Consider the following 17,930-nt stretch of genomic DNA (forward strand, 5'->3'; position numbering starts at 1 on the left):
AAATTTTCTTGAATTTATAAAAACAACTTGTGCCCCCCCCCGATGATCTGTGCTGTCCATCCCTTTCCTGTCACCCACTGCTGTGTTATTTATACGACACTGCATCAAGCAGTGAAGTCCTAGCTTAATATAACATACTGTAAAGTGATATGTTGCAAAGCCAAAGGTTTAATGGAAAGCTGGGGGGAGGGGGATAAAACGGGCACTAAGAGAGCAACTGAAAAATGCATTTTCAAAGAAAAAATCTGGATGCGTCTAGATGTCCTTAAAGTATTTCCTCCACCTGCCAAAAATTCACTCCTAGGATTGTGTTACCAGGCACTACTGAAACCTGGTAGAGTAATTCACTAGTATGCTTTGAAATTCCCTAACCTATCTAGTGTGGTATGGATTTCAAATCCAGTAAAACTTCATTAAGTTGGTACTGGTGAGCTGTTTCTATAATTCAACGCAACTGTTACTCTTCAGCTAGACACCCTATTGTTCTGTAAGGAACAAACTGAAAATTCCAATGGTGGCTGATTTGAACACTACTTTTCTCTGTCCTTTGCATTTAAAATTGATAGGGTTTTACACAGCTTTCTTTTCCCTACGTAGTTTTTGAACACACGATCTGCTACCAGGATCACAAAGAAAGACTGAAAAGTTGTCCTGTAAACCTTTTTCGTGAGAAAAAGACAAAAATATAATGTCTTCCATTTCCTCAGCAGCACATTTTCGAAGTGACTTGACCGAAGAGGAGGAAAGTAGCCACTTAAAAAAAAAAAAAAAAAAAGTATTTCTGGGCGCCCAGATGGCTCAGATGTTTGAGCATCTGCCTTCAGCTCAGGTCATGAGCTCTAGGTCCAGGGATCGAGTCCTGCGCACTGAGCTCCCAGCTCAGATAGGAGTCTGCTTCTCCTTCTCCCACCACCTCTCCCCGTGCCTGTGTTCTCTCCATCTCTTTCCCTCTCAAATGAATAAATAAAATCTTTAAAGAAAGAGTATCTTCAACTCTTTCACCTAAAGCTGTCTGCAATTTTGCTTGCGTTAGTTTCTCAGGAAGTATGAACCACAATTCTGTTCTCATTTTGCTAGAAGAGCCGAAGCTATGTCATACCAATGACTGATCTGATATTTCAGGACACGGGTCATTTTAATCCATGACGGTATGTATGATAAATGAAGGAAAAGCAAGGCCAGCAGGGTATAGTCAGGGAAATGCTGGAACAAGCCCAGAACAGGCTGAGGGGGGTGCGTAGCTCCATCCCCAGTGAGGTAAATGCTGGTGACAGGTGGTGCGTTGACAGAGGCAGGAATGGAGGAGAAGGACGCGATCAGGCTGCACTAGGTTTCCTGGCTTCTCTGAATGGGCATGTCAAGTAAACCGCCTGAATTACAAGGGATCTGGGGGAGTGACATCGAAGAGGAGGATGATGGGTAGAGCTGGCTAGCAATGTGGTTTGCTTTAAAATCCAAATGTAAAGGCATTTTCGGATTGGATAGCTCTTCCTAACTCACAGGACTACTGAGAGGAATTAGTCAATATATATGTTTTAAAAGATTTTATTTTTTTATTTGAGAGAGAGACAGAGTACAAGGAGAAGCAGAGGGAGAGGGAGCAGCAGACACCCCAATGAGCAGGGAGCCCGACACGGTGCTCGATCCCAGGACCCCAAGATCATGATCTGGAGCTGAAGGCAGACACTTAACTGACTGAGCCACCCAGGCGCCCCAGATTAGTCAATGTATTTTTTAAAATGTTTGATTTCACAAGCATTAATTCAAAGATGACCACGGAACACCTGTAGTCTAAAATGGCAGATGGCAAAATGAAAAACAGTCCTAATTTTAGTAGTGCCTATTTTATTAATCTTTGTTCTCTTAAAAGCGAAATTACCTCACAGCTTTCTTCCAGAGACATTTCTTTACATGTCCCTGTGGTGAAAATTGTTCGGGTCTTAATGACAAGAAATGAAAAGCAGTTGCCGCTGTTAATTTTGTTCTCCTAATTCTATTTTCTAGCAACAAATAAGATGAATAAAACCAGCCCTCATTCAGAAGACACGGTTCAGTCAAAAACAACCATCAAGCTATCTAAAGTGCTACTACTGGATTTCCTTTTTTTATTTTTTAGACATTATTCCCTGTAAAATGTGAACATCCATGGGAGAGGTCATTCACTGAGCCATTAATCAAAAATACCTTAATATGAAATTTATCAGATTCTTTCTAATGTGACAGCTGGGACAGAGAAGCAAAACAATTTCTTTTATTTATTTGTTTGCCTTTTGAGGACGGTGGGGTGGGGAGAGGAACAGAGAGAAGAGACAAATGGTTTATTTCTCATAAAGACACAAATTTGTCTGCAATCAGCCTGAGTTACAAGAAAAGCAACGAGTTTCCTTTTTCGCTCAAAGGCCCTGGAAAGAGAAATGAGAATTTCCTTGTGTGGACAGCTGATTAGTTAGAAGTATAGGTTGTCAGACATGTTACATATAATGTATTAAAATCATTTTAGTGAGTATAAAAAGTCTACACCGTGTACACATAAGTCAGCCTCCATGACCATTTAAGAATTCAAGCATTACACAATATACTCAAAGACAAAGAATGGAAAAAAAGTTAGAAAAGTCTAGTCTATATGGGACTCATTAGCCAACAATTTTACATACAATTCATGCCTAGTGGCATAAATAAAAGTAAAATATAAATATAGTAAAGTATAATATAAATAAAGTATGAAAAAGTAAAATTCAAGAAATTTACGACCCCGTTTGGAAGACAAGTATGTTAGAGAAAATCTAAGGCAGTGTATGAAGCCAAGGACTGGACTGCATACTACGGACAAGAGATATAATGGGTGCCTGGAAATACCAGAGATTTCTGTAGCCTGGACCATTCAGGCATAGTTCACAGAGATAGTAAGTTTGCAGACCTTGAGAATCAGGTAGGATCTGGTCAGCCAGTAACTGCTAAAAGGTAAGTGGCATGGTGGAACAAAAGGGATTTCTTGCCAGGGAAATAGTGATAATGCAAAGTTTGCATCTCTAGACCAGAGCCAGATAACGGAAAAGTCTGGAAAGCTGAGCAGAAGACTTTGGGTAGGGTACTGGTAGTGTGGGGAAGAGAAGAGGAAGACAGGATTTCAGCAGAAAAATGTGGGTTATCAAGTAGGAGAGAGATAAGATAATGAGAGTGTTTTCATGTGATTAGTCTAGCGTTGTTTTGCAGGATGAACAGCCCGTGTATACATCGTAACACCTTTTATAAAGGGGCTTGAAATATACCCCACAGATGACAGTTAATTCATCCTAATAACAGCTCATTGAAGCAAAGGAAATGCAGCTTTTATTAGTCCCCATTTTGGAGATGATTTGCTCAAGGTCACTGAATAAATAAAAGGCAGAATAAAAAAACACAGTATCATGATGCCCATAGGTTCCTAAGTACCAGTTAAATTATGTTCTCTTATTTTCTATGACTCAAGCAAGGGACGCACATGATGGACCTCTGTCCTCAAGTGCCATTTCCAGACCCTCATTAGTGTTCAAGACACGTATCCTACCACCCCCATTCCTGTTACTCTCCCTCTGGCCCCTGGCCCTCTAACTCCACACCTTTCCCCCACCTCCAACTCTCCCAGCGAATAGTTGTTTCTGATTATTCTGTTCCAGTTGGTCTTAGCCATTATCATTAGTATATTCAACTTTTCTGCATCAACCACTCATCAATATGGACAATGGTATGGCTTTATCAGTCCAAGCCAATGCTTTCAAAACTCTTTCCACCTCAAACTGCAAAGCTCAAATGACACCTTCGGAAGGTGTGAGGGAGGTAAGAACTACACATACTAGACTGTGGCACCAAGCTGAGTTCCTCTCCAACTTTCTTCAAGATCAGAGTTAGTTAAAGCATTGCCCCAGTTAACCCCTTCTTGGTGCTGACACATTTTCTCATCCTCCCATGGATCTTGAAGTCACCCCTCCTTTTCTTACAAGCTAGTCCCCCACTTACACTTCCTGTCTCCCGAGGGCCCACACCTGCCACATATTCTCTCTGGCCTTAGCAACTTCTCCCTTCTTGGTGGCTCCTCTTCAGTTTCAAGTAAAGAGACCGGCATATAATAAATGCTCAGTAAATGCCTGATGAATGACTAAAGCTCCAGATCTGTATCTTCAAATATTTTTTGGACATTTAAAAAAATTATTTATTTATTGGGGGGAGGGGCATAGGGAGAGGAGAGAAGTTTCAAGCAGACTCCCTGCTGAGTGTGGAGCCAGATGCGGGGTTCAGTCCCAGAACCCCAAGATCATGACCTGAACAGAAATCAAGAGTTGACTGCTTAACCAATTGAGCCACCCAGGTGCCCCGGGACATTTTTTAAAAAACAGCCTTATTAAGGTATACTGTGGTACAAAAAAATTGTATGTATGCATATACATATACACCTGTGAAACCATCACCACAATCAAGGTAACAGACGAATGTTCCACATTTTTACTTCATCATCTCATTGTTACCTCAAACTTCCCAACTGTAGAACAGAAATCATTAGCTTCCTACCAGACCTGGCTCTTCCTCTTGATTTTCCAATTTCTTTCATATATGTACTGTAACTCCCAGTTTCTCATATTCAACACCATAACACCTTCGATGCCTCCTTCTGTAATTAGCTAATTATTAAGTCTAGTAATCATATTTTTTTCTTCATAGTATTGGGCATATGGAAAGCAATCAGTCAATGCAAGGTCCACTGCCTCTGTACAGATGATGACCATCCCCCTGAAACAGCCTCAGCAGATCCAACTGCCTCAAGACTCTCAAACCTCCATGTCATCAGTTCACCCCATCTTGGGATTTCTCTTTCTATATATAACTGTTCACTGAGCCTCCTTTACTTGGAGAAGTTTCACAGCCAGTCCAAAGGCCAGAGTCCTTCCTTAGCATTCAAGAACTACCATGATCTAGACCCAGTCATGTTTTCCAATCTCAACTCTTATTATTCTAGAGGAATTCATCATAATCCAAATGATTTTATCTCGCTCTCAAAGATTCTGTGTGCATGCACACTTGTGGGGGGTGCTCTTTTCCCTGTCTACATGCCTTTGCTCAGGATACGTCCCTGCCTGGAAACATCCTCTCCAATATGGACCCCAATAATCCTTAGTGGTTAGTTTACCTTCTGTAAGCCTTCAACACCTCCAGTCAGTAAGTTCTATTCTAGAATAATTTTTATTATTTTATATTTCATGTACTAGATTTAACTCCTCAACATCTGTAAGACCTTCAAGGGCTAGAGATCATGCAGTATAATTGTGTGTCCTTCCCAGAACCCAATAATGAGGTTCAGCAATGCAAGACAGTGTTTTCCATCTCTTAGATAAAAATCTTTAATAAAGTGTTCATTAATTCTTAAACTTCATTTCCATTTCACATCTCAATTAATAACCACTTAAAAACTGTCCCACCTAGGGGTGCCTGGGTAGCTCAGGCAGTTAAGAATCTGACTGTTGATCTCAGGGTCATTGACTTCAAGCCCTACACGGGGCTCCACGCTGGGTGTGGAGAGGACTTAAAAACAAAGCAAAAAACCCCAAAACCAAAAACCAAAACCATACCACCTTTATCATACTTAAGGATAGATGAAGGCTACTTTTAAAATTCTTTAATAGACACTTTAAAAAGCTTTCACAAGAGACCTAACATAAAGCATAACATAGTACCACTGAGTACTCCAAGTCAACATTTAACTTTATTCTCCCACCTACATGGAAGATTTAACAACCAATTTAGAATACTTGCCTAATAAATACTAATGCAGGTTCTAAGGGAAAATATCTTAAACTTAAGTGTAACTTATAACTGAAAACTTCAAAGAAAAATATGTTTTAAATCATTAAGGAGTAAATATTTGAGTGGAAAGAAACAGGTTTATTGGTTTATTATTATTTTTTTAAAGTTGTGCTTTAAATATTTTTCAAGAGTTTAGCTCCTGGTATGGAAAATTCCTTTAGGTACACACTAACAAAATAAGCACAAATTACAAAACAAATTCATACCCTCAACATTTGGTGTAATAGGGCAAAAATGTTCATTCCCACAATATTAAGAAACATCAACAATATGAGTTTGAATAACTAATTCATAAGGAAGAGTTTGAACTGGACCAAATCCTGGATTTTCTTTCGTCACTCCAAGTTTCTTTTCTATTTTAAACTAGTGGCAACAGAAATTTCTTTGTTCGAAAGTCAGGAATGCTGGAAGTCTTAAGTGATAGAACAGGTAGCTCAGCTTCTAACTTCATGTCTCTCCTCAGGGGGAGAAAAACACTGCGGATAAAGTAATTTTGTTTTTATTTCTGGAAAAATCATTTTTTCCATCAATCTTCATAATTCTCTAAAATAAACTGTTAAAAAGTTATAGGCCGGTCAACCACTTCACCCTGACTTGTGGAAATACTAGACATTAATTTCAAGAACACATGGCTTACTCAAGTTTTCTTACTACTCTAAGAGTTTAAAAGTTGCTCCTAAGTCTTGAACAAAAGTCCAGGAGAATTTTACAAGCTCATGATATATTTCTGCATATCATCTGCAGTATTTGGGAACAAAAGAATAGTCAAAGTAGTCTAGGCTCAAGAGTCACACTGAAGGCCATCAAATTTATTTTTAAGGTACCGTACAATTTTAACAGTGGAAAACTTTTGTGTTGCTCAAATGCTTAAGGACTACATCTACAAATAAAGTAGAAATAAGCAGCTAAGAATTTACCATTTCATTACAATGGAGAAAGTGACAAATATCCCTCTCTTCTTTGCTAATATGGAGATGATGCCCTCCCCAAATAATGTGGGACAAAATAACCACAACCTTGAGAAGGCGTACAGTGAACAGCAGAACTTGTAAATTAAAAGATGTGATTCACATTCTAAACTACCTTAATTAAGATTTTAAAGTTCAAGAGATAGGGAACTCCGATAACTAAACAAAGCAGGGAACATTAAGAAATACTGAACAGCACGTAGGTCCTAAACCATATAAATCAAATAAACACAAATCAAGTAAGGACCAGAAACCATTTTCTCCTTAGCACACAGAGTTCCCCAGAATCGCAAACTTGATGAACGCGAGGCACTCTCTGTGCTGACGCAGGCGCACACAATGGAGACAAGCATGGAGACCCCCAGAGAAAAACTTTCCATCTGTACCGTTCTACTCTCCACATAAAGGAAAGCAGAGCAGGGTGAGAAGTTTTTCGCACTTCTTCCACATCAGACGGGGCAAAACTGGGAGTTAGTATTGCAAGCGACTAATCTCTGGCTACAACCAAAGACAGACTGAATGAATGGAGTGTGGGGCAGGGTGCATAGGGGACCGAGCAAGGCGGGGAGGGGGTGGCCTCAGAAAAAAGTTTGAAGCATTCTGTAAAGCCTAAATGGATTAAACTTTTAAAAAGCCCCAATATTTCTCATTTCCCTTTTTCTTCCTCCCTCCCTCCCTCTCTTTTTATTAAATACACACCGACTTCCTGGGACTCAACACAGACATGCTCTATACTCAGCTAAAAGGCCTGGTGCTTAGTACACACGGGAGTCCTAGAATTGATGTATGTCCCACACAAATGGTCCTTTTGTGATGAAGTATTTTTAAAATTACTTTTTTGTGACCATGCATAAAATATGACCTATTGCTAAAAAAAAAAAAAAAAGGATGAATTCCATGCATCGATTAGTAAACTGAGTCCCCAATCCACAGCGCTTGATTTTTACTAGAAACATAAGGTGTCTATTTACTACTCTAAACGTGTTTTCTGAACTTGAAAGTCTGCTTTCACATTTTTAGAAGATAATGAGGGACTGAGGCTTTAGGGTTTCTAGTCTCTGATCTGTTCACAAATGGGTTGTTTAGACTATTTAGCAAAGGAAAAAAAAGTGAATTCTTAAAAAAGTTAGTAGATCTGAGTAACATTTAGTAGATAGCTTGAAATGCACCAACTTAAAAACCTAACCGCGTAAAAAGTGTAGGGACACATCGCTTATTTCTTCTTGAACAGAAATAAAAATATAATGGGGGGAGGGGTCTGGGTAAATCTGGAGTAAGGAGGTGGGTCCCAATCATTAGTCCCTTGTCCAGGACAAAAAGCTTCCTTTAACCACATGCAACAGTCTCTTGTGGGAAAGGCCGGGGGGGGGGGGGTCTGGGGAGTCATCACCTTGGCCACTCTGACACAGGACCCTGCATTTCTCACGCCACACTATGGGCTGGGCCAGGTGGGGGGAGCGAGACAGAACTTCGCCCTTAAGAAGCAACAGCAAAAGGGGAAAAGAAGCCACCTCGCTCTTCACTCTACGAACACAGGAAGAGCCCAATTCAATGCCGCCGCCACCGACACCCCCTTGTCTTGCTCCGCCCCAACTTGTGTGTGTGCGGGGAGGGGGGGCACGACTTGCATTTTACTCCACAAATTCCGAAACACCTCCATCTCTCCCAGGTTAAGACCTCCCACCTCCACTCCCCAGCCGGACCGAGCTCTGCAGACGCAGGTGTCTGGATCTGGCCTATTTTATGCTCCCCCGCCCCCTCCCCCCGCACCTCGCCGCGCGCCGGGTCCCTCCCCGCCCTCCCCGCGCAGTGCACCCCCGCGCAGCGCACCCCCGCGCAGCGCACCAGCTAGCCGAAACGCCGGGAAACGCTTCGAGCCCTACTCCAGGGTCACCTGGCCCCTGCACTCGGCCCTGCCTTCAGGGGAGTCCCGGGGCCGCCTCCGGTGGCCGGGGACCGCGCTCGGGGCTCCGGGGCAGTCACGTGGTCGGCAGCGGCGGCCTGGCTTCCTCACCTGCATCCCGGGAACTTGGACAGCCACCGGTGAGTGGGCCATGAAGGCGAAGGCTGCTCCGCACTGCTCCTGCGGCGGCGGCGCCTGGGGCTCGGACTGGCTCCTCCTCCGGGGGTAGCTCGGCGGCCCTCCCAGGCTTTTCGACCAGGGCCTGGAAGGACACACAGAAGTGGGGTGACGGGGCTGGTGGCGCGCAGCCCCGGGCTGGCGGGGGTGGGGGGGGTGGGCGGTTGGCGGCGCGGCTGCCCGGGACTCAGTCTACCTTTCTGGCGCCCGCCCGCCGCTGTTGCCGCCGCCTCCGCCGCCGCTCCTCCTCCCGAACGCGGGGCACAGCGTGTGGCGGTGGCCGGGACCTGGGCTCGAGTGATGCCGCCCGTCTGCGCCTCGCCGCTTTAGGAAGAGGAGGTGGAGGAGCCCCAGCAAGCCGCCCGCCCGCCGGGCCGGGAGGCGGTTGGGGGCGGTTCCGCCGTTGGCCCTGCCCCCGCCCTGCCGCCGGGCGGTGTCAGGAGCGCCGGGGCTGCTCGCGGTGCAGGGCTGTGGCTGGGCTTGCCCGCGGAGGGGCGGGCTCCCCCCGCGCACACGGAGAGGAGAAGCCGGGGGCTGGGGCACCCGGCACCCGGCTCGGCCTGGGAAGGGAATGGAGGAGTCTGGGTGACCCTGGGGGTAGGAGGGCGTCCCAGACGCGGCCACGTTGCAGGCAAGCGTTCGAAGCTGGGGCACACGCAGCTTCGGAGACGACTTGAGTTGAAAGTTGGGGAGTGTTGGAAGTCCCTCTGGGTTCCCCGATCTAGTCGAGGGTGGAGGCACGGAAGACCACCGAGTCGGTGGACCCCGACTCATCCCCGCAGTCGGGTCCCTGCCCCCCCCACCCCTCCGGGGGGGGGCGGCGCCTCTGGACGGATTCTTAGCCGCTCGCTCGCGTTCTGGATTCCCCGCCCCCAGACATGCTTCAGGTGACTTGAACCTGAGGCTACCCCTGCCTCTTGGGCTGTCAGTTCGTGAAAGGCGGCCAGACTGGGGCTTCTCTTCCCAAGTTTGCACGTGGAAGAGAGAGAGAGAGAGAGAGAGAAATTGGAAAACAGTACATCAACAGAAAATTAATGAGGATGGTAGAGGCATGGAAGACGAGACTGGATCATTAGCAGTATGCCTTACTGAACTCGACACACACGCAGCCGTGGTTTCAGCAATTCCTTGCCTCTGCTCGCTCTTAAATTCCACTCCAGCAGAGAGAGGAGTCCTTTTGAGACTACCCTAATGATAGTAACAGTAACAATGATAATAGTAACAATTACAGAAATCTCATCACGAAGGCACCTTTGCGGACCAACGGGGGTTAATTAAATTTAAAAATGTCACGTCCAAGTGCCAAATTAAGACAAGGGTGAAGTTCCTTACATTGCAGGTTGTTATAAGTCTATACCCAACACAGTGTTGGGGCTCTAGTAGACTCTCGCTAAAAAGTTTCTTGTGTTTTGTTGTTGTGGTGGTTTTGGTGCTTTTGAATCTTTCTGAAAAGATAGCATCTTACTGTTATCAATATAATTATTATTAATGGGTGTCATTTTCTTTGTGCCCGGACTGCCGGGCTAGTGCTAGATATGCATTACCAGATTGAATCGTTACAAGGGCCCTCTGATGTCATACTGCCTCCCCCATCATTTTACAGGTGATGAAAAGGCCTCGGTGGGGTTAAATAATTTGATCCAAATATCACACAGTTAAGAAGTGGTAGAGCTGAGAATCCAAACACAAGTCCCTCTAACTTTTAAGATTTACTTTCTTAGCAACTGTCAAGGATACAATAGATTGTTGTGAACTATAGCCACCATGCTGTACGTGACATCCCAAGAACTTACTCATCTTCTAACTGGAAGATTGTACCCTTTGACCACCTTCACTTATGTCCCCTCTCACCTGCCCCTGCCAACCACCAGTCTTCTCTCTATAAGTTTGGTATTTTTTAGATCATTCAGTATTTAGGCACGCGCGCTCTCTCTCTGACTTCTTCCCCTTAGCATAAATGCCCTCGAAGTCCATCCATATTGTCACAAATGGCAGGATTTCCTTCCTTTTCAAGGTTGAATAATATTCCATTGCATGTAGAGCCATCACATTTCATTATCCATTCAGATGATAAAGGATATAATTGCATTCTCCTTACTCCTAGTTCCCCCTGTCCAGGCCCTCACAACTTCTAACCTTATGATCGGCCCCAATCCACTCTCCATTTTCCACCAGCCCAGCTCACACTTAACAATGCCAGCCTGGCCAGAAATCTGTAGTTCCACCTAAACTTTAATGTCCTTATAAGTTCCCTAGAATTCTCGGGGCACCTGGGTGGCTCAGTTGGTTAAGCATCTGCCTTTGGGGGCACCTGAGTGGCTCAGTCACTAGGCGTCTGCCTTGGGCTCAGGTCATGATCCCACGGTCCTGGGATTGAGCCCCTGCATCCTGCTCCCTGCTCAGCAGAGTCTGCTTCTCCCTCTCCCTCTGCCTCCCCCCAGCTTATGCTCTCTCTCTCTGTCTCAAATAAATAAATAAAATCTTTTTTAAAAGATTTTAAATATTTTTAAAAGATTTTTAAAAGATTTAAAATCTTTTAAAAAAGATTATATTTATTTATTTGACAGATAGAGATCACAAGCAGGCAGAGAGACAGGCAGAGAGAGAGGAGGAGGCGGGCTCCCTGCTGAGCAGAGAGCCGAATGCGGGGCTCCATCCCAGGACCCTGGGATCATGACCTGAGCCAAAGGCAGAGGCTTTAACCCACTGAGCCACCCAGGTGCCCCTAAATAAATAAAATCCTAAAGAAAAAAAAGAAGTTCCCTAGGATTCTTTTTAAAGTGCAGAGTTTGATTTAGCATGTCTGGGATGGGCCCAAGATTCTGCATTGCTGTTTCCCAAGTGGTGCCAGTGCGGGTGATTCTCAGGTGGTGCTTTGAGTAGCAACGGTCTAAATCTCAAGTCCCAACCCCACAGAACCTTCCTCATTGTTCCAGATCCTCCTTCGATACTCCTCCTCTTGCATATTGGTGGAAGTAGTGCTCAACATTGTAGTTCTTTCTTCTTATTTCATGGATTTCATTTGTTTGGTCTGCCCAACAAGATGATTAACTCCCTGAGGCCAGAGATCCAGCTTCTCTTACCTAGAAATTATTCAGGTAGAACGTCAGCTTTCTGAAGGCAAGATTTTTGTCTGGATTGTTCCGTGCTGTATCCTCAGAGCCTAGAAGAGTGTGTGGCACATAATAAGCCCTCAGGAGATATTTGTTGAATGAATGAATGATGAATGAATGAATGATTCCTTTGAATTGTTCACTGAGGTTAGTATAGTGCTAGGCTAGTAATGGGTCCACTGTATTTTTAATTGATTCTTGGCTAACCTCCTGGTCACTGCTCTTGTTGAATCTTTAAATTGTTCACTTTACTATATGTTACACTGTTAATTTTTAATGTCCTAAATTCTTTCCAGTCACTTTAATCTCCCAAGTGCCTAAGAGTGAGTTGTGTAATTTTAATAAATAAGTAAATTTACACCTATCTGAGAAGTGACTTTCCCTGACGTCCTTCTGAGCCAGACTGTGGAAGACCGAATGCTAAATTTTGAGACCTGAACTATGAGACATTTCCTTAAAAACACTGCATTTGAAATCTTAGTAAACTTTCTGACCCTTATTTAGGTCCACTGCTATTAAAGAAATTATCTGTTGTCGTAATTATACTTGATCGTGATCATTTGAGTTGTGACATGGAGTTCCTTGTGGTTTGGTTATGCTTTTTCATATATACGTATATATTTTTCTTTTTCTTTTTTGTTTTAAAGACTTTATTTATTTATTTGAGAGAGAGACAGTGAGAGAGAGCATGAGCGAGGAGAAGGTCAGAGGGAGAAGCAGACTCCCCACGGAGCTGGGAGCCCGATGCAGGACTCGATCCCGGGACTCCAGGATCATGACCCGAGCCGAAGGCAGTCGTCCAACCAACTGAGCTACCCAGGCGTCCCCGTATATATTTTTCTTAATTTAAAGATTTTATTTATTTGAGAGAGAGAGAGAGAGAGAGAGAGAGAATAAGATAGAGAGCACGAGGCAGGGAAGGTCAGAGGAAGAAACAGACCCCTTGCTGAGCAGGGAGCCCAATGCAGGTCTCAATCCCGGGACTCCAGGATCATGTTCTGAGCTGAAGGCAGTTACTCAACCAACTGAGCCACCCAGGTGCTCTATATTTCTTAATTTAAATAAAATGAAAAGAAATTCATGTGTGATTTTGTTACCCCCCAACCAAAAAGGACACTTGAATGCTTTACTTCAAAATGTCAGCCCAGAGTCGAATGATACGTTACCATGTATTCCCACAACTTGATGGAAGCAGTTCCTTGAGGGGAAACACCACATCGTATGCTCTTTGGTAGCCTCATAGAATGCAAGATTGTACCTCGGAGTGGATTTGCTACCTGCTTGTCGGTCGGGACCTGAGTGGCTATGAATACTTAATAACTGTGTAAGTCAAGTAAGCTCATATACAGATTAAGCAAAGTCAGTGAAGTTAGACATTGTCTTTGAGCCCACCAAAGCTTAATAATTTAAATTTACAATCTGTGGTTTCAATTTCCTGACATGTGTCATACCCTCAATACTAAATATTTAACTTTACCCATGTTTTTAAATATTTACTGAGTGAATTGGTTCATGGCTACAGTGTAGGGAGATAGAAATGGCCAGACAAACTTTGATGTAGGCCGTGGTGAGGTAATGATGTATTAGGGCTCTGGTTCTCAACCAGGGGCAGTTTTGCCTGTTGGAGATGTTTTGGTTGTCACCAATGGGGAAGAAAGGATGCCATCGGGAGTGGGTAAGGCCCAGGGATGCTGCTACCCATACTCCAGTGGGCAAGACAGCCCTCACAACAAGAGACTGCCCAGCCCAAAATGTCAGTGGTGCCAAGCTTTGAGAAACCACGCTCTGTACTCTTTGCATTAAGGATTACTAACCAAGAAACAGACTTGGGAAATACTGTTCCCTGAGCATGTCAGTTCAGTGTGGTGGCTGGGGCAGAAATCAAAAACAAAAGCCCAAAAAACAGCCCGAAAAGCCATCACCAAAAAAAAAAAAAAAAACACTCCAAAAGATATTGGGCCCCATCAAGGGACAGTACTGGAAACAAAGCAGTTATTTTTATGTTACCTTTGTATGAAACCATAGATCATCTTCCCCCAAAGAGTGAATACTACCTGGTAAAAAGTAATATTGAACAGAGAATAACTTTAAGAAAAATTTAATGATTGACTTACAAATATTTAATCATGGGGGCGCCAGGGTGGCTCAGAGGGGTAAGCCTCTGCCTTCGGCCCAGGTCATGATCTCAGGGGTCCTGGGATCAGGCCCCACATCAGGCTTTCTGCACAACGGGGAGCCTGCTTTCCCCTCTCTCTCTCTCTCTGCCTGCCTCTCTGCTTACTTGTGATCTCTGTCAAATAAATAAATAAATAAATAAATAAAATCTTTAAAAAATAATAAAGTGGTAACCACGTATTTAAAAAACTATTTAATCATGGAGCAGGTTGTAGTGCACTAGGCATTACCTAGGAACCTTCAAATATGTGACTTTGTTGAGGTAAATTTGACCTCTTACTCCACTTGACAAAATTTAGAGGTAGGGTTTCACATTTGGGACTTCTAACAATTTGAGCCTTACTTAAGAACTACATTGAAATGTATGATATGTGTCAATGTATGAAGCACAGGGACGAGCGGTTCAGTTATCTGAATTTCTTTCAATTATCCAAATATTGGGAATGGAAGGGAATTATTTTGGTAATTCCAGAAGCTCACCGTCCAGGGGTAGGAAGATTTGGATTCAGGCTGCTAAACTCCGTACTGATATTTGGAAGGACGATGGTCAAGGGTCCTTTTTTTTAAAATACGTAAAAACCTAAGTGATGCCTCCAGGCTCCTCTTTACTGTCTGCGGGCATCAGATTGGAAACCATGACGTAACAGTTCTTGTAGATGTTGCAGCCTCGCTGTTGTTCCAGCAAAGTATCTGGAGAAAAGCCTGGAGAATCAGTTCTCGGTCAAGGAGCGTGAAGCCTTTGGGGGCTTGCACGGGACTCTACCACAGTATCACTTACAACAAACACACATGTCTAGGACCCAGCCCAGCCGCATTGTCTTGCTAACTTTACTTCCTGATGCTACTGCGGGGGGGGGGGGGGGGGGGGGGGGGAATAGAGCCGCAGAGGAGGTGGGTGGAGGCAGATGCTGCTTCAGTGGTTTCCTGCTTGTAATATCTCTTTACATGTACGCGCATTCACTTGCATTTAGGTACGGAAAGAATTGAGCTCGTTACCTCTTGCCCTCACTGATGAGTTAGAGAGCCGAGGGGTAAGTGCAGCCCAGACAATGTCATTCCCATGTCGAGGTAGGAGTCAAAAGATGGAATGAGAAGAGGTTTCCTCCTGGTTCCAGTTGTGCTGGCTGCTGGAATTCTCACACAATTCCCCTGGGGATCTTTCTGGGCCTTGGACCTAAGGCAAAGGCCCTCGGAACCCAGCATGCCTTCACTCCCAGCCTCCTTGGGGGTGACAGAGACACTGCTTGCCGCACCAGTCATCCCATAATGAGAGTTTTGTGGTGCCATGGGGAACATGAAGACTGGGGAGTTTCTTAGGAGAGAGTCTTGGGGAGACTGGGCTCTTTGTAATGGAGTCAGGTAACTTCTCTGTGCACTTCAGATGCCGGTTTTAGCCACAGGAGAACCCTTCATGTGTTACCGTGAAACCACACCGAACACCCAATCGGCGTGATCCTTTCCCCTCTGAGTTACCTTCTTAGGATGGATTGAATTGACCCCTTGTTCTTGAATTTGGAGGCTCCTCAAGAAAACAGTTCTAGTCAAAGGTGGCAGTTAAAAACAGGAAAAAAAAAAAAAACTGGCAGTTGAGACCAAATAGGAAGTGACTATGCCATCAGCTCTCACTGAGGAAAAGGAAGTTGTCGCCAGAACCTCTAAGAAAGGCAGTTGTGTAAAATTACCACCCTTCAACTTGCTCGGTGAGGTTCTGTCACCCTGTGGTAAAAGCTCCCATAGTTTTGTTACTGCTGTTCTCAAGAGGACATGAACAGAGCCGGGGAGTAACAGGCAGCCCTTGCAGGACTATTATCAGGGAGTACCAGAAGTTTCTGGGGGCAGAAACTCAACACTGTAGACAAGCAAAGCTTCCACCCTACTCATTGTTTCTTTCCTGTGCCGAATTGAAAGTTGAAGATTAGTAAAAAGTCAGTGGGTAATCCCATGAGGCCCACCACAGGGTCCAACTGTAGACTGTAATGGGGTTTTTGCTGAGAAATAGAAGACAGGATGTCTTTTTATGTTTGCACTTGGGCTCCAGAGCCAGCCGAGGCCACACCACCCTTCCCTTTTTCCTTTTCTTTCTCCCTGTTCTTCTCTTCCTCACATATCTCTTGAGCACAGTGCTAGGAACTGTGCTAAGTGCTGAGAATACGAAGAAATGCAAAGAGTTTGCCTTCCTGCAGGAGAACACTATAAAAAACAAGGAGCACTCAAAGTGATACTGATTATAATAACACTACATTTGAATGTTAAGGCAGTAGGCACCAGAGAGAAGTACATTTGACCTGTATAGATCCTGGAAGGCGTCACAAAAAAGGTGACATTTGAACTAAGCCTTGAAAAATGGCCAGGACAAGCCTTGGGGAGAGGGAGTAGAGAAAACCTTCCAGATAGAAAGCATAGCACAAACAAATGCCTAAGCCGGGCATCATCACCTGATGATCTAGTTAAAATCTACATATTCCGCTCTATTTGTAGAGATTGTGGTTCTGTAGATCTGAGGTGGAGAAAGGGCTTGTGTATTTTATTTCAAAACAAAACAAAACACACAAAAAGAGCAGGGGGTGGGGCTCCTGAGTGGTTCAGTAAGTTGAGTGTATAACTCTTGGTTTCAGTTCAGGTCATGATCTCATGGGTTGTGGGATGGAGCCCCACGACGATTCTGCTTGAAAGGTTCCCTCCCTCCGCCCCTCCCCCCAAAATAAATAAATAAATCTTTTTTTTTTTAAAGATTTTATTTATTTATTTGTCAGAGAGAGAGAGAGGAGCGAGAGTGAGCACAGGCAGACAGAGTGGTAGGCAGAGGCAGAGGGAGAAGCAGGCTCGCGGCTGAGCAAGGAGCCTGATGTGGGACTCGATCCCAGGATGCTGTGATCATGACCTGAGCCGAAGGCAGCCGCTTAACCAGCTGAGCCACCCAGGCGTCCCTAAATAAATAAATCTTAAAAAAAAATTCCTTGGGTGATCATGATGTGTCCTCTTGGTTATGAATCACTAGCTTAGAGAAGTGACAAGCTTTCTTTGAGGACTAGCTGGTAGTTTGGTTTCACAGGCAAAAATACAGAGTTCATGAAGCATCCTAGTAATGAGGTTGGAAGGGAAGTGAGGGGCAGACAGTGAGCCTTATGTGCCCATGCTAAAGACTTTGGACTTGATCCTGTAAGCTCCTAGGGGTACCGAGTGGTTTTAAGGAAGAGAGGAATTTGCTCCAGATTTGAATGTTCAAAAAGCAAAAACAAAACGCCCCTCTGGTTAGTACATAAAGGAGAGACTGGAAGCAGAGGGACCTATTAAGAGGCCATTAGGAGGCCATTGTAATAGTACAGAGGAAGGACTGAGTTATATTTATGGCTACGAGGATGAAGAGCAGGGGATAGATTCCAGAAACAATTTGGGGGTGGAATCAACAGCATTCAATTGATTGCAAGTGGCCAGGACCAGAGGGAGAGGTTTAATAAATAAATAAATAAATAAAATGCCAGAGACATCTAGCTTAGGGAAGTGGGTAAATGTTGATTCCTGGAGCTGAGCCAGGGAATACGGGAGGAGGACCAGGTTTGGGGAAAAGATAAGGAGTTCCGTTTGGGTGCGCTGAGTTCGAAGTGCCTGTGTGATATCCAAGCGTGGATGTCCAGAAGCTGGTTAAAAATAACAAGAGGTCAGATTGCAAATATAGATTGAGAATTGCAGAGAAGAATCCTTTGTTACCTGATGGCAAGTTGTCAATAAGGGACATAAAAAATAGAAGCCAAGTTGGAA

The 17,930-nt window shown here is 44.3% G+C and overlaps 1 protein-coding gene across 1 annotated transcript in view; it reads right to left on the bottom strand.

Annotated features, from left to right (window-relative positions):
- Nucleotides 1-8,944, bottom strand: part of STK26 (serine/threonine kinase 26) — a 51,718-nt gene extending 42,774 nt beyond the window's left edge. The window contains exon 1 of the mRNA XM_004778720.3: nucleotides 8,818-8,944. Coding sequence (XP_004778777.1) covers nucleotides 8,818-8,859 — 42 coding nt within the window. The 5' untranslated portion in view covers nucleotides 8,860-8,944. The remainder of the gene's footprint in view (nucleotides 1-8,817) is intronic.
- Between the last annotated feature and the right edge of the window lie 8,986 nt (nucleotides 8,945-17,930).

Source organism: Mustela putorius, unplaced genomic scaffold (assembly GCF_011764305.1).
Source record: "Mustela putorius furo isolate JIRA1106 unplaced genomic scaffold, ASM1176430v1.1 tig00003899_pilon_pilon_pilon, whole genome shotgun sequence".
NCBI lineage: Eukaryota > Metazoa > Chordata > Mammalia > Carnivora > Mustelidae > Mustela > Mustela putorius.